This window comes from Hippocampus bargibanti, linkage group LG20 (assembly GCF_051943395.1).
Source record: "Hippocampus bargibanti isolate YZ-2025 linkage group LG20, ASM5194339v1, whole genome shotgun sequence".
Lineage (NCBI taxonomy): Eukaryota > Metazoa > Chordata > Actinopteri > Syngnathiformes > Syngnathidae > Hippocampus > Hippocampus bargibanti.
Genome location: NC_142753.1, coordinates 398,209 through 412,004, shown reverse-complemented (window position 1 = coordinate 412,004; position 13,796 = coordinate 398,209). Strand labels below are relative to the sequence as shown.

Below are 13,796 nucleotides of genomic sequence, written 5' to 3'. Positions count from 1 at the left end.
TGGCTGCATGGCTATCTAGCTAGCTGTCTGGCTATCTATCTAGATAGCTAGCTTTTTATCTATATTCGAATTATTCCGGGTTCAGTGAACGCTGGCGCATGTGCCTGCCGCTGCACACCCACAGAAAAACCTTATCCTGTGACTGTAAAGTGACCTTGAGTTTTGAAAGGCGCTTATAAATGAAATGTATGATTAATTATTATTGTTATGTTGATGCTATTTCTCCTCTTTGCAACTATATCCTATTAGATCGAACAAACTTTTTTTGGAATGTGCACACATTTTCAATATTAGTTAAGATGATCTTTTTAATTGTAATGAAATATAAATAAATAAACAGCAGGTCTAGAACGTAACCCCCCAAGTTTTCATCAACCCCACGAACACCGCAGTTGAAACATTTTAATCCACATTCACTTTGAGATGATGTACGTCGCTTCATTGTATTGACAGAAATGTGCATTTGCAGGACAAGAGCGATGTTCTGTACGCCGTGTCTGGCAGCGCACGCGGGCGGCTAAGTACAATGCAGAAAACGGAGCGGAGACATCAAATTGCGTGTGTGGTGGAAAAAGCACTGCTAAGCCCTTGGTTGTGGAATGAATGCGGGTATTTTTTGGAACCAACATGCAGCATAATTTCACGCTTTGGAAATTGGTTCAAATACTGATTCAGTCCAATATTATCACACTTCTCATGTCGCAATCTGTCGAGAAAACATTTTTTTTTTAAATTCTGATGCAAAATATCATAATTTGTTGGAGTATCTGTCTGAAGAAAGGAAGCACCCAAGCAAATGAACACTTGAAAGACCATCGACACTTGGGTTCATGTTAAAAACACGATGAGGATGTGAAAAGAATGGTCATGTGGGGCTCCGTGTGGTTGTTGCTTCAAGTGGCGTTGGTGGAAGTGAGCATGAAAAGTCCGGCGGTCTTTCTTTCTTTCCGATGGAGCGAACTAAAGACAGCAACGCCGCTTGTCGAAACATGTCAGTTGCTCACAGCTCAAGCTGAACCACGATGGGTTGCTATTCGAGCCGTGAGCAACCGCAATGTCATTTTCAGTCGGCGGCCGAAATGGAAAAGAAAAACTGCGATTTGACTCCCGCTCATTCAGATTCCACAATGGAATTGTCATATTTCGCGTCACGGAACTGAGTCGCGTCAAGACAATGTGGAGTGTGTGTGTGACTTCCCCTTTAAGATTAAGACTGTCGGCCTGCGGCGATGCCGTGTCGAAGAACCCATCCCTCCATCCACGCGCCCATCTGACGGAGCTATGGAGTGAACGTGAGACCTTCAAGACTTTGGGGGCGCCGCGGATCCCCCACCCCTCTGTCCGTGGCCCATGATACAATGCGCGCTGCCGCACCCTTCCTCGTCGTCATCTCCCTCGCTTTCAGAGGACGACTCGCCGAACTGTCGAGGCTTCTCATAAATACAGCAGCCTGAAACAAAGCACCCCGCATTACATTAGCGCACAGTCTCCAAAAACGATGACAAGATGAGATGAGACGCTTTCTTCGGCCGTCATCTGTTGGACGTTTCCTTTCTTATCCAAGAAACTTCGTCAGCAAACTATGTTTTTTCCAACAAGCGTCGAAGGTCGAGAAAAGGAGTCAAAACATGTCAGGAGAGCACTCACAAACCTAAAAGCTAGCAACCACTCATTTGACGACAATGAGGTTAATGTCTTAGCGAAAGAAGATCGATGGTTTGAAAGGGGAGTAAAAGGGGCAATTTTCATAAAACAACTAAATCCTTTATTAAACCGGTTTGGTGGAGTAAAAGAAGCTATTTTCATAAAACAGCAAAACCCTTCACTAAATCGCCATGGTGGGGTGAGGTACAAATTGGATCGTTCTTACAACCAACATCTTAGGCAACATAGGCTTAGTTATGCTGATGGGGTGATACCAGAGCAATCAGGCCAGTCGTAGACTCAGGCAGGACAATAGAAGTAATCAGTGTAGCCGCGGGCAGTAGTCCTCTGCTCCCCCGAACCTGAGAGCAGGGACCAATCACAGCAGAGTCTGGCACCGCCACGTCTGGACAGTAGGGATATATATATAGGGCTAAAACTACCAGCAAAAAAATGAGTTCGCTGACGAAGCAAAACGTCCGACACCTTCAAATTTGTACAGATGACGGCTGAAGAAACCTTCTCATCGATGGACCACTCCTGTACGACTGAGAGCTTACAGACGTTTAACTCAAAAGTTTAGACGTACACCTGCAACGAGTAACTGAAGTGAATTTGTCCCAAAATCCCAGTTCGGAACGTGTTACTTGAGTGCAACTATATTTAAAGGACAACCGACGCCTCTGGACAAGTTGCGTCCATAATTTGTAAAATGGCTTCAAATGACTTCTACTGAGCGTATTTTACAAAGATTACACCGCATATATGCTATATTTTGTTTTTGAGTTGGTGACGAGTCCTCACGTGACGTCACTGAAGGAACGCCCCTGAGTGAAAAAAGGACACATTGTAGCAGTCCTTCCATCACATCAATGCATTTTGCTGTACTTTGCTCTGAAAACGTCGTGTAGCTCCATGTAAAAGCTCCATGTAAGGAATTAATCAGCCAGTGGAAACGGGCTGATTCATTCCTTACACGGCTTTGTCGCCATTTTCTGCCTTTTTTTGGCTGCGACATTTCCCACCCCTGATGCCTCAAAATGACACGGAATCAATTCTTTCATCGATTGCAAACATGGATGCTTTCTTCTTCAGAACTATTTGAATCATATTCATGAATGGATGAGTAACAACAAAGCATCTTCTCCCAATCTGAAATCATTGTTTTGATTCTCCAGCAAGGCAAGACGTCTTGCGGTGACACCACGAACAAGGGGGCGGGACCTTCTCAAACTGGCCACTTCCGGTTTCAAATTGAAGTACTTTTTAGACACTTGAAGTCATTTTGATTGGTGTTTTGCATTTGACTCAAAATATCAGCCTGCGTGTTTTGGCTATTTTAGATGCTATAAGACGTTTTTCTGGTGTCAGTTCGGAAACACATATAAAGTGACGTCGGTTGTCCTTTAAGTGTTGCAAAAACAAGAACTAACAACGTCTGAGAAGCGAGAGCAAGGAAGAGGCACTCACATTTTGAAGATCTCCTCCCAAGGTGCTCATTGTCGACTGTGTCGCTGGACCATTCCACCTTTTTCTCGGTTTTCCTCTTCCTTAACTTGATTGTCAGACTACGTCCCTCCTGGAAACATAGAACAAAATATAATGGGTGGACAATAATAACAACCTTTGATCAAAAATAGTTGACAGCACCGCTTTCCAAATGTCATTTCTGAGCATTCTGTCACATTTTTCACATTGCAAATCCAGGGCCTCCTCGGTCCAACCTGTGTGCGTGTGTGTGTGTATGGATGTGAGTGTGTGTGTTTGTTTTCTGCAGATTGTTCTCGTTCCCTCTTTAGGCCAAATGGCAGCACAATTCATCACGAAACAAAAATGTCACACAGTGTTCGGATAGTGATCTAATCTGTCCCAGTATATTCTAAGAATACAAATAATGCAGAGGTAAGAATGTTGATGCTCTATTAAGTACAAAGTCCTTAACGTGCAGGCTTTTATATCCCAAATGGATATTCAACGTATACGCGTGAGGGTATTTCCAAGAACGGCCTTTTTTGTCGCAACTTGGATTTTTATTGGCCTCTGTAACGACTATTTAACCGAAAGCAAACATTTTCACCAGTGGTGCTTGATTTTTTTTAACCTGCTGAGGTGGCGGCGGTGTGCTGGCTTGAACGGTCTCCGTTATGGTCTCACTTGACGTCCCGGGAACCTCCGCCATCCCTGGAGCTCGTCTGTTAACGCGAACGTCAACTAACTTTCACGATGGACGTCTAAATAGCACTAACAAACAGCGTCTTCTATTACCACCAATGATGACCAACAGTTAAAAATCAATTCAATGACAGAAAGAAACGTTGATGAAAGTCAGGCATGAGCGAGCACGACGATGGAATGGGATGTGGCCAACCAAAATAGTAAAAAGCCCAAAATTACCACTTGTTATCGGGACTCGGAACGGAAAGGAATTAAACTGTGATATTAAATGCAACATACTTTAATTTATACATTCTAAATTAATATAATAGTGATGTTTATGGTTGGTAATGAAACTCAATATCTCATGTTTATTTGTATTTCTAGTACAACAAACGATTTGCTGGAACCGCGCTCTTAAAGTTGTACTGTGAAATATTGTTTTGAAAGCTAAGGGGATCATCTGTTTCCGTTTTCCGTCGTTAACGTTACTGTACTGAGGGGGAAGATATTTGTAGTGGGACAGCAGGACTTTCTTCCGGGGTCCGTTCATTCAAAATAGACCGACACCAAACAACAATCACGTGCTGACATAAATTTAATTTGTTTTGTATATATCCTACTAAATATTTTCAAATGACATTTTTTATCACGGGATCATGCTAATTTAATGTTTATACGCATTACTGATATTAATATAGAAATGTATGCTTTACAACGGACGAGGAAATGTTAAGGTCGCTGTCGACGTATCTCCGTACTTTGAAAGCCCAAGTAATTCACCCTTTGGTTACACATCTTTGGGAAACAGACTTTTGATATTGAAAGCGTATAGTTGTTTTGCATTTTCTTATTTGAAACGATCTTGTTATTAGTTATAAGATGATATTTTAAGCCCAAATATTTTTTCCCATTCCGTGCACAGCTTGTCCTTGACGATGTGGCCGATATGTCCTGTTGTGATGCGGGCGAGGAGACAGGCAGTCAGGCGCTGTTCTTGGAACTCACCCACGCCTCCAACATTATCCACCTCCGTGTCGAGCTCACGCTCTCGTCTCCAAGTCGAAAAACAGAAGAGGAAAAAACTGAAGGAGAATGCCATACTGTCTACTCAACACCTCGTGAGTAGGAACAACACCAAAGTATAGATACATTTTTAATATGTACAGTACACTGAAAATACATTAAGGTCTGCTGCATGTTAGACTCCTTTTAAGTAGTTTCTGAGAACCAGCATTTTTTTCCTATGCACTACCCCTTTCAAAATAATTCACGATCATCGGATGGATTCTGAACATTTGCTTGATTAATGAAAATGTTTCTTCAGCCGTCATCGAAGGTGTCGGACGTTTCGCTTCTCATATATATACGGCTTAAACTACCAGTAAGACTTTAGTATGCTGACGAGTTTTCTTGGATGAGCAGCGAAACGTCTGACACCTTGAAATTTGTACAGATGACGGCTGAAGAAACCTTTTCATCGATGGACCACTCCTGTACGACTGAAAGCTTACACAGACGTATTTGCTTGATTGTAGCCTACACATACAGTATGTGTGACATATTTTTTAATACAATCTGCAGATTTTAATTCCAGTGGTGATGTTGTTTTTCCAGAGTGCCGAAGAAAATGCTATAAAATGGAACGAGAAGGAGCAAATCCTCTACACTAGTCATACACCACCTGGGGCAAAGAAAGGTGAGTTTGTCCTGTTACCTCATAACCCATAGCCTACACACTCAATAGTCTCTTAAAGGACAACCAATGTCACTTTTTGGTTTCCTAACTGACATGAGAAAAACTTTTAGAGCATCTAAAATGCCCAAAACACGCAGGTTGATATTTTTAGTCAAATGCAAAACACCAATCAAAATGACTTAAAGTCTCTAAAAAAATACTTCAATTTGAAACTGGAAGTGGTCAGTTTCAGAAGGGCCCGCCCCCTTGTACGTGGTGTCACGGCAAGACGTCTTGCCTTGCTGGAGAATCAAAACAATAGCTTCAGATTCGAAGAATATGCTTCCTTGTTACTCATCCATTCATGAATATGATTCAAATAGTTCTGAAGGGGAAAACATACGTTTGCAATCGATTAAAGAAGTTCTCCCATATCAATTCGAGCCGTCAGGACTCCAAACTCAGTTGGAAATGGGCTGATTTGTCAGCGAATATCAAATAGTTGTCTTGGTGCAACACACAATGATTCACCATCACGTTATTTATGTGTTTTCCTTCTAATTTTGCCATCAACACGAAATTTTCAGACCAAACAAAGTACCCAAAATGCATTGCGTGTCACTTTCTCAGTCAGGGGCGTTCCTTCCATGACGTCACGTCAGGCATCGTCATCTACTCGAAAACAAGACTTCCTGAATACTACTACTGAATGCGACACGCGACGGAATCTTTGTAAAATATGCTGAGTAGAAGTCATTTGAAGCGATTTGACAAATTCTGGACTCAACTTGTCCGGAGGCGTCGGTTGTCCTTTAACTTTGTTGCTGTCATACTATAGCAGTGAAAACATGCTTTGCTACTTGTGAATATGCTTTGACAGACACAAGCCCGCCATTCCCATCGTCATACAGTCCAGATTATGTGGAATCAAGATGGTATCAGTGGTGGGAGAAGGAGGGCTACTTCAGGCCCGAGCATCATGTGAGATATTTTAAATAGTATCATGCAGCGCGTGCGTAGGCAACCCCTGGGGTAGATTACAATATCCCTTTTACGGAGGGCTTGTCAATTGACGTTGTGCTATGTGAGACGTTTATCAATGAAATGTATTATTATTATTATTATTATTCATATTACTCTAACGTATCCTTCTCTTTAGGATACTCTGGAGTTTCCTCATGCTGTGGATGAGAACTTCTCTTTGTGTATACCACCGCCAAACGTGACTGGGACTCTGCATCTCGGCCACGCTCTGACGGTAGCAATACAAGATGCTTTGGTTCGATGGTAAATGACAAACAGATTGTTTTTTTATTTCTTCTTTTTGACTAGCATTGTCACACTCGATGCTTTGTTCAATCCTTTCAGGAGAAGGATGCAGGGCCAAAGAGTACTGTGGGTCCCTGGCTGTGACCATGCCGGCATAGCAACGCAGGTTAACAAGTTCCCTTTCTTACCTCTATCAAAACTAAATGTTGTTATTTTTGGACCAAAAAATCTGCAACTCAATTATCTCAGCGGTCACAATGCAGCTGGAGCTAGAATAGATACTTACTTACTTACTTACTTACTTACTTACTTACTTACTTACTTACTTACTTACATATTAAGTTTTTTTTATTTTATTTATGTATTGATTGATTGATTGATTGATTGATTGATATCAGAGTGTGGTAGAGAGGATGCTGCTTCGGAAAGAAGGGAAACGCAGGCAAGACTTCACCAGAGAAGAATTTTTACAGGAAGTTTGGAAATGGAAAAATGAGTATGTCTTCCTTTCTACCTCTAGCATGACAATATTAACTGCGCGGTCACCTGCGAATACACGTTTTCACTGTTTTTGTGTCAGGAAAGGAGATGAAATCTATCACCAGTTGAGGAAACTCGGTGCTTCTTTGGACTGGAGTCGAGCTTGTTTCACCATGGATGAGGTACGTTTGAATTGCACTGAACATGATAAAAATGTAACGTGCAACAAAGTATTGCGCCCAGCTCTGTACACTAACTTAAGCCCAAATGCTGACGAAGACGAAGAAATGAATAATTTCACCCTTTCATGCACCCTGTGACCGGATAACATCATGAACTGAATCTGAAAGGGTTAAAGTGTCTTATTTGGCTGTCACAGAAGTACCTCGCTTCTTTTCCTTAACCCATTTACGCCGAGCGTGTTAAAGGAAAATAATAACAATAATACACTTTATTTTAAGCGCCTTTCAAAGCTCTCAAGGACACTTTACAGTCACAGACAAGCAGAGGTACTATAAGAAATAAAATACAATCCCAAAATAGAATACAATTATAAATAGAAATAAGAATAAGAGCGCCACAGAAAATGCAATTTTAAAAAATAGCAGGTGGCTTTTGAGATGGGATTTGAAGGTAGGCAGAGAATCGGTGTTGCGATTGTTGGGAGCAAGTGATGCTCTGCCGCCAGAGTTTGGGGGCAGAGCAACTGAAAGCTGCTGAAAGCGACGTCCCCCATCGTGCTGAGACGGGCGGGGGGCACGCAGAGGTGGAGGGAGGAAAAGGATCTTAGGGAATAGACATTTGTAGAAGGTCAGATAGGTATGGCGGCGGGGAGGGGGGCAAGGTTGGGGATAGCTTGAAATGTATAAAGAACAATGAGGTAATGATCTTTTCCTATCATTTTCCTCGTGTCTCTCCAGTATTTCTAGTCGTATTATTATTATGATGATTATTGTTGTGATGTGAAACATTTTTCCATTTTTCTTTGTTCCTGTCTCCTATGTCTCAGGGTTTCAGCAAGGCTGTAACTGAGGCCTTTGTCCGTCTGTGTGATGCCGGTCTGATCTATCGCTCGGAGGGTCTCATCAATTGGAGCTGCGCGCTGGAGTCCGCCGTCTCGGACATCGAGGTGATCAAATATAGATTATGGCCTGGAGAATGGATACGAAGAAAATGCTTTGAATATTGCGCACGACGCCTCTGCTCTTGGGAAGTCAAACTTGAAAACAGGCTGCATACATGGAACTCATCGTTTTGCTACTTAATGCTTGCCCGTTAATATATTATGCTTCCTCTGCCCTTGTGCAGGACAAGGGCATGCAAATCAAGCCATTCAAAGACCGCAAGATAGGATTATCGAGCTCTAGAATGTCATGGACCTCGATAGTTTTTTACCCCGGTTAAATGACTGTTTTCATAGTTAACAGTTCTTGCCCTATGTATTATTATTATTATTATTATTATTAGTAGTAGTAGTAGTAGTATTTTTTAATTATTATTGTTGTTGTTGTAATAAGAATAAGAAAGCCTTTAATAGTCCCACAATGGGGGAATTTGCAATCCTCAACAGCAACATGTTGCAGAGCATGTGCTCCCCAAGCTTTTTAGCGCCAGCCACGGACCGGTTTCATGTCAGACAATATTTTCACGGACCGGCGGATAAATACAACAAAATAAAATGATACGACAGGCATGGAAACTGGACGCTATCGTCTGTTAAATGCAGCCTTTTTTTTCTTCAAAGTCGTAGGCTCTTCTTCCGTCTCCTCACTGGGCCTTTTGCCCTTCGAAAAGAAACTTTGTTTTTTTTACCGTGGGCTAATTTTAGCGGTATGTATCACGTGATCTACACAAGCGTTTTGACATGCGTCAAGAGTAAGTCATGGACGGATGGATGTGTCACGTTGGCGGGTGCGAATCCCAAAAAGCAGGCAGGAGGTTGTGTTGGACAAATTGTATGAAAATAAAGTCAGCAGGAACAAAATGTAAAACATCCAAATCATCTGAACAGAAAAAATACAAAGTAACAAAAGAAAAGCAAGATTACAAGTCTGCCAAGATGACAAACATGCACACATGCATCGACATGCACAATGCACACAACAGTGCATCAAGCAACAATGACATTCAACAATTACCCGACACCCAATGGTCGCGCCGGGGTTCCTTTTGAGTGTCACTGATTGGAAACGACCAGCACCCGTGTAGGCGCAGGTCGGGCCGACAGCGGCCCCCGTTGGTTGCCAACCAGATCATGACAGGATGCAATCTGGTCATTCTTCATTTTTCAAAATAAATCATAGTTCGGACTCAGATGGGAAATTATGTATTCTTTCTGCGCGGCCTGGTACCAAATGACCCACGGACCGGTCCGCGGCCCGGGGGTTGGGGACCTCTGTTGTAGAGCGTGCGCAGGGGGTTGTGATTATTATTATCATCATGAATTTTTAAATGATATTTTGGCAGGTTAATTCGAAGGAACTTTCTGGGAAAACAATGCTGTCTGTCCCGAACTATGAGCACAAAGTGGAATTTGGAACCGTGCTCACCTTTGCGTACCCAATCCATGGTCACGGTGAGTATGAGTGCCGACGGCAGACAGGCAATACTTTTGGTATTCCGATCACCGAGATATTTTGGACTTTTTGGTGTTTGATGGCATTCGACTGCAGAAAACAGGTTGTGGCGTTCGACTGCAGGGTGTCGCAAAAGCGCGTTTGCAGCTGGATGAGTCTGGTGCGGCAGAAAGGGATGAATGCCGCGCTCAATCAAAGTTTAGTTTTCAAACCAAAGATGTTGCGCAAGCTGCTTTCTAAATTATACGGCAAGCTAAATCATGTTTGAGGTGTTACAAGAATGAAACAAGAGCCAGTCACGGCTGGCAAGAGATTAATGTCGTCAGAAAATGCCATTGGCAACAAGGAAAGACTTGCAAAACAAAATCAGGAACAAGGACAGTAAAATAGGGACAAATATTCATTACATTAAATAGTTCAATAGTTTGAAAATACTCATTTTCAAGTTTCTCGCTTTGGCTCATAAAAAACGGGCTTACAAGAAATAATAAAAATGAGACAAAGCAAAGTTATCCGGAAGCGCATTTGGGCCAATGAAAGGGAAGAAAAAAAAATAATAATAATCATAATAATACATGCCATTTTAAGTGCCTTTCAAAGCTCTCAAGGATTTCAGGACTGCCACGATGCAGAGTGATTGTGGGATTATTTACCTTCCTCATGACTCTGTCTCCTTGTTCTTATTTTTGGAGAGATTATTGACATTTTTACCTCATAACCTTGGCTTGTGAGTTCATAATCGTTTTGTCCTTGTATTGTTCTATATTCTTGGTATGTATGTAATAATACATTTTATATCAAGTGCCTTTCAAAGGTCTCAAGGACACTTTACAGTCACAGACAAACATAGATGCAATAATAAATAAAATACAATTATAAATAGAATACAATAAAACATATAAATAGAAACAAGAGAGATCTACAGAGGAAATGCAATTTTTAATGTTTCATTATTTGTTTATTTTTTTGGTTGTTTATTTATTTATTTGTTCATTCATCCATGTATTTATTTATTTATTTATACATACATACATGGATATTTGTTTGTATGTTTATTTTTTTTTATTTTGGCTCGTTGACTTTAGCGATCGTTTTTAATTTGTGCTAAGTCTTGCAATTTTTGTTTTCTACATCCATATCTTTTTACATAGAAATAAAACTTGACCAATGTTGGAATAAATGTAATCCAATCAATCATCATGAAATAAAAGAAAAGCAGTTGAATGGACTTTTCAAATATGACTGTTGTCAGCCGCCCGCCCGTTGGTCCACAGGGAGGCCGCTACGTGAACGTGGACCATAAAGACAGAAAGCGTGCCATTTTTTTTCTTGTCCTGACTCTGAGCATTGTTGAAAGGCCAGTCGCCACTCTGTGTTTGTCTTTTCAAACCATTCAGATGGAGAAATAATGGTCTCCACAACTCGTCCAGAGACCATGCTGGGAGACGTGGCCGTAGCTGTTCATCCTGCGGACCTTCGATACCAGGCTCGACATTTTTCATGGAAATTTCAATGCATTGGAATTTTATGATCAATCAATCAATCAATCATTCAAAGAGGCGTATGCGCAACCTGTAGGGCTGCATCTGGGCCGCGCCTTTGCGCTATTGACGCACTTTGACAGCCACAGACGCAACTTTGTAACTGGATTGCGCCAGCACCTGCGCACGTCTCTTATGATTGGCGCATATTGCTACGTGATGTGCTCCACAAATGACCCCCACCGACTGCCTCAAGCAGATCAGAAAATGGAGGGCGGAGTAAATAATTCAAATGGAAGAAAATACCCACCGAAAAAAACATCACGCTGCATTTTGCTTGACTTTTCTTTTGTTCCGCAGGACTTTCATGGCAAGCAATGCCGCCATCCCTTCAATGACGGATTGCTGCCCGTCATCACCGATACAATTGTGGACATGGAACTTGGCACGGGTCCGCTGACTCGTCGACAAAATCTTCGTAGCAGTTGCCATGACACGGTTCCAAGCTCAACTGAACTTTTTTTTTCTTCTGTCTTTCTTTGTTAGGTGCGGTTAAGGTTACGCCGGCTCATGACCACACAGACTTCCTTTTGTCACAGAGACACGCTCTGCCGCGCCTCACTGTGATTGGAGGAGATGGCAAGATGACTCCACTTTGTGGACAATGGCTGGAGGTGCATGAACTTTGTTATTCTCCTTCAAAAAAAGATTTATCGAAATATATTTCGAGATGACGGTGACGATTGATTCTGTTCCAACTCATATCCGACTTAAAGGACAACCGACGCCTCCGGACAAGTTGTGTCCAAAATTTGTCAAATCACTTCAAATGACTTCTACTGAGCGTATTTTACAAAGATTACACCGCATGTAACATTCAGTAGTAGTATTCAGGAAGTCTTGTTTTCGAGTTGATGGCGATGCCTGACGTGATGTGTTTTGGGTATTTTCGATGCTATCAAACGTTTTTTCTGATGTCAGTTAGGAAACAAAAAAATGGTGTCGGTTGTCCTTTAAAACTCGGAAACATTGATGAACAAATCTTTATTGAATGCCCTCTTGGATGTTTTAAGGGAGTGAAACGTTTTGATGCCAGGCAGCTGGTCGTCAGCGCTCTGGTTGAGAAAAAGCTATTCAGAGGAAAAAAGGAGCACGCCATGACCTTACCTATTTGCAGGTAAACCATCACCGGAAACTGTAAGGCTGCATTATTTGGCTGCAATAATATGAAGAAAAAAATCATGGCAGTCATATGACACTGCCCAGTTTTTACATTTGTCATATTAACCCTTGCAGCCGTCCACGGCTGTAACTGTTGCCCATAAAAGGGTTAACGTAATAAAATCTGCATTGTCAGCTTATGCGCAATCTTTTGTTTCATTGCGCTCGGACAGATGCTGCCATACCAAACAAATGTTTTTGTATGAAACAAGTTACTGACCATCAAGATCGATGGTCTTCATGTGGATTTTAGTATTCTGGACTGATGGGAAATCATTAAAAGGAAAAAAGAAAAGAAAACAAAAAATCACTTAAATACACAGCACACTTTATTAATGTATTTATTTAGTCATTTGTTATTTTTATTTATCCATTTGTTTGTTTCTAGTTTGTTATTCATTTATTTGTGTATATATTTGTTTTGCAACAACATTGGTCTGTTATGATTACAGGCATTAATATTAGTATTTTGTAGCTGACAAACCTGTTATAAATGACTATACAGTGATACCTCAGCTTACGAACTTAATTGGTTCCCAGAAAGGGTGTGTGTGTAAGGCGGAAAGTGTGTCTTCCGAACATTAATTTCCCCATTGGAAACCATTAAAAATGAGAATAATCCGTTTCCAGGTCCCCATAAAACAGAATTTTCTACTAAATAGGCCTTAAAACTACACAAAATATACCTAATTGTATGTATAATCAATGTTTGTAATGAAAGAAATAAACTGTTCTGTATAATAAAGTGGTTTTATTTACCTTTGGTGGTTGTTGATGTAGCTGCCTCTTGATGATATCCGAGTGAAGTTGCTTTCTCGGCGATAATACCCTCACCCACTGTCCCCTGCTAGCTGATTTTCGTTAATCCAAAACAAACGACGCCAAATCTACCTTATTTTATGTATAATAAATGTGCTATTGTATTGTAATTAAGGAAATAAACTACTATATAATAAAGTTGTTGTATTTACCTTTGTGCTGGTAGTTGTCAATGGATGGCAAAACTCCAGGTTGCCTCTTGATGATATCCGAGTGAAGTTGCTTTCTTGTGAAATGTAAATTTCTCCACTGTGAGACTAATAAAGGCATATCCAATCCAATCCAATAATACCCTCACTCACACTGTCCCCTGCTAGCTGCTTTTCGTTAATCCAAATCAACAGAAGATTTTCAACCTCTTCTATTGCCTGAGACCGTTGCTTAGTTAACACAGAAACACCCGTAGCCACACATAGCAATGGTTAACTCGGCATACTGGTACTGGGATGCTAAGTCACACATTCTCGATGATCT

At 41.2% G+C, this 13,796-nt stretch overlaps 2 protein-coding genes across 2 annotated transcripts in view; one reads left to right on the top strand and one right to left on the bottom strand.

Annotated features, from left to right (window-relative positions):
- Positions 1-167: 167 nt before the first annotated feature.
- On the bottom strand, positions 168-4,007 carry ppp1r11 (protein phosphatase 1, regulatory (inhibitor) subunit 11). Its single transcript, XM_089022919.1, has 3 exons — positions 3,746-4,007; positions 3,115-3,223; positions 168-1,450 (listed from the first exon to the last, which is right to left on the bottom strand). Exons 1-3 carry the CDS (start codon positions 3,821-3,823, stop codon positions 1,302-1,304), a joined length of 336 nt encoding a protein of 111 aa, XP_088879045.1. The 5' UTR covers positions 3,824-4,007; the 3' UTR covers positions 168-1,301.
- Positions 4,008-4,736: 729 nt separating this feature from the next.
- Positions 4,737-13,796, top strand: part of vars2 (valyl-tRNA synthetase 2, mitochondrial) — a 38,074-nt gene continuing 29,014 nt past the window's right edge. Inside the window, exons 1-13 of the mRNA XM_088987034.1 lie at positions 4,737-4,919; positions 5,416-5,497; positions 6,357-6,457; positions 6,636-6,763; positions 6,845-6,911; positions 7,144-7,241; positions 7,326-7,407; positions 8,235-8,354; positions 9,692-9,800; positions 11,199-11,287; positions 11,643-11,733; positions 11,829-11,956; positions 12,356-12,459. Coding sequence (XP_088843160.1) covers positions 4,737-4,919; positions 5,416-5,497; positions 6,357-6,457; positions 6,636-6,763; positions 6,845-6,911; positions 7,144-7,241; positions 7,326-7,407; positions 8,235-8,354; positions 9,692-9,800; positions 11,199-11,287; positions 11,643-11,733; positions 11,829-11,956; positions 12,356-12,459 — 1,382 coding nt within the window. The remainder of the gene's footprint in view (positions 4,920-5,415; positions 5,498-6,356; positions 6,458-6,635; positions 6,764-6,844; positions 6,912-7,143; positions 7,242-7,325; positions 7,408-8,234; positions 8,355-9,691; positions 9,801-11,198; positions 11,288-11,642; positions 11,734-11,828; positions 11,957-12,355; positions 12,460-13,796) is intronic.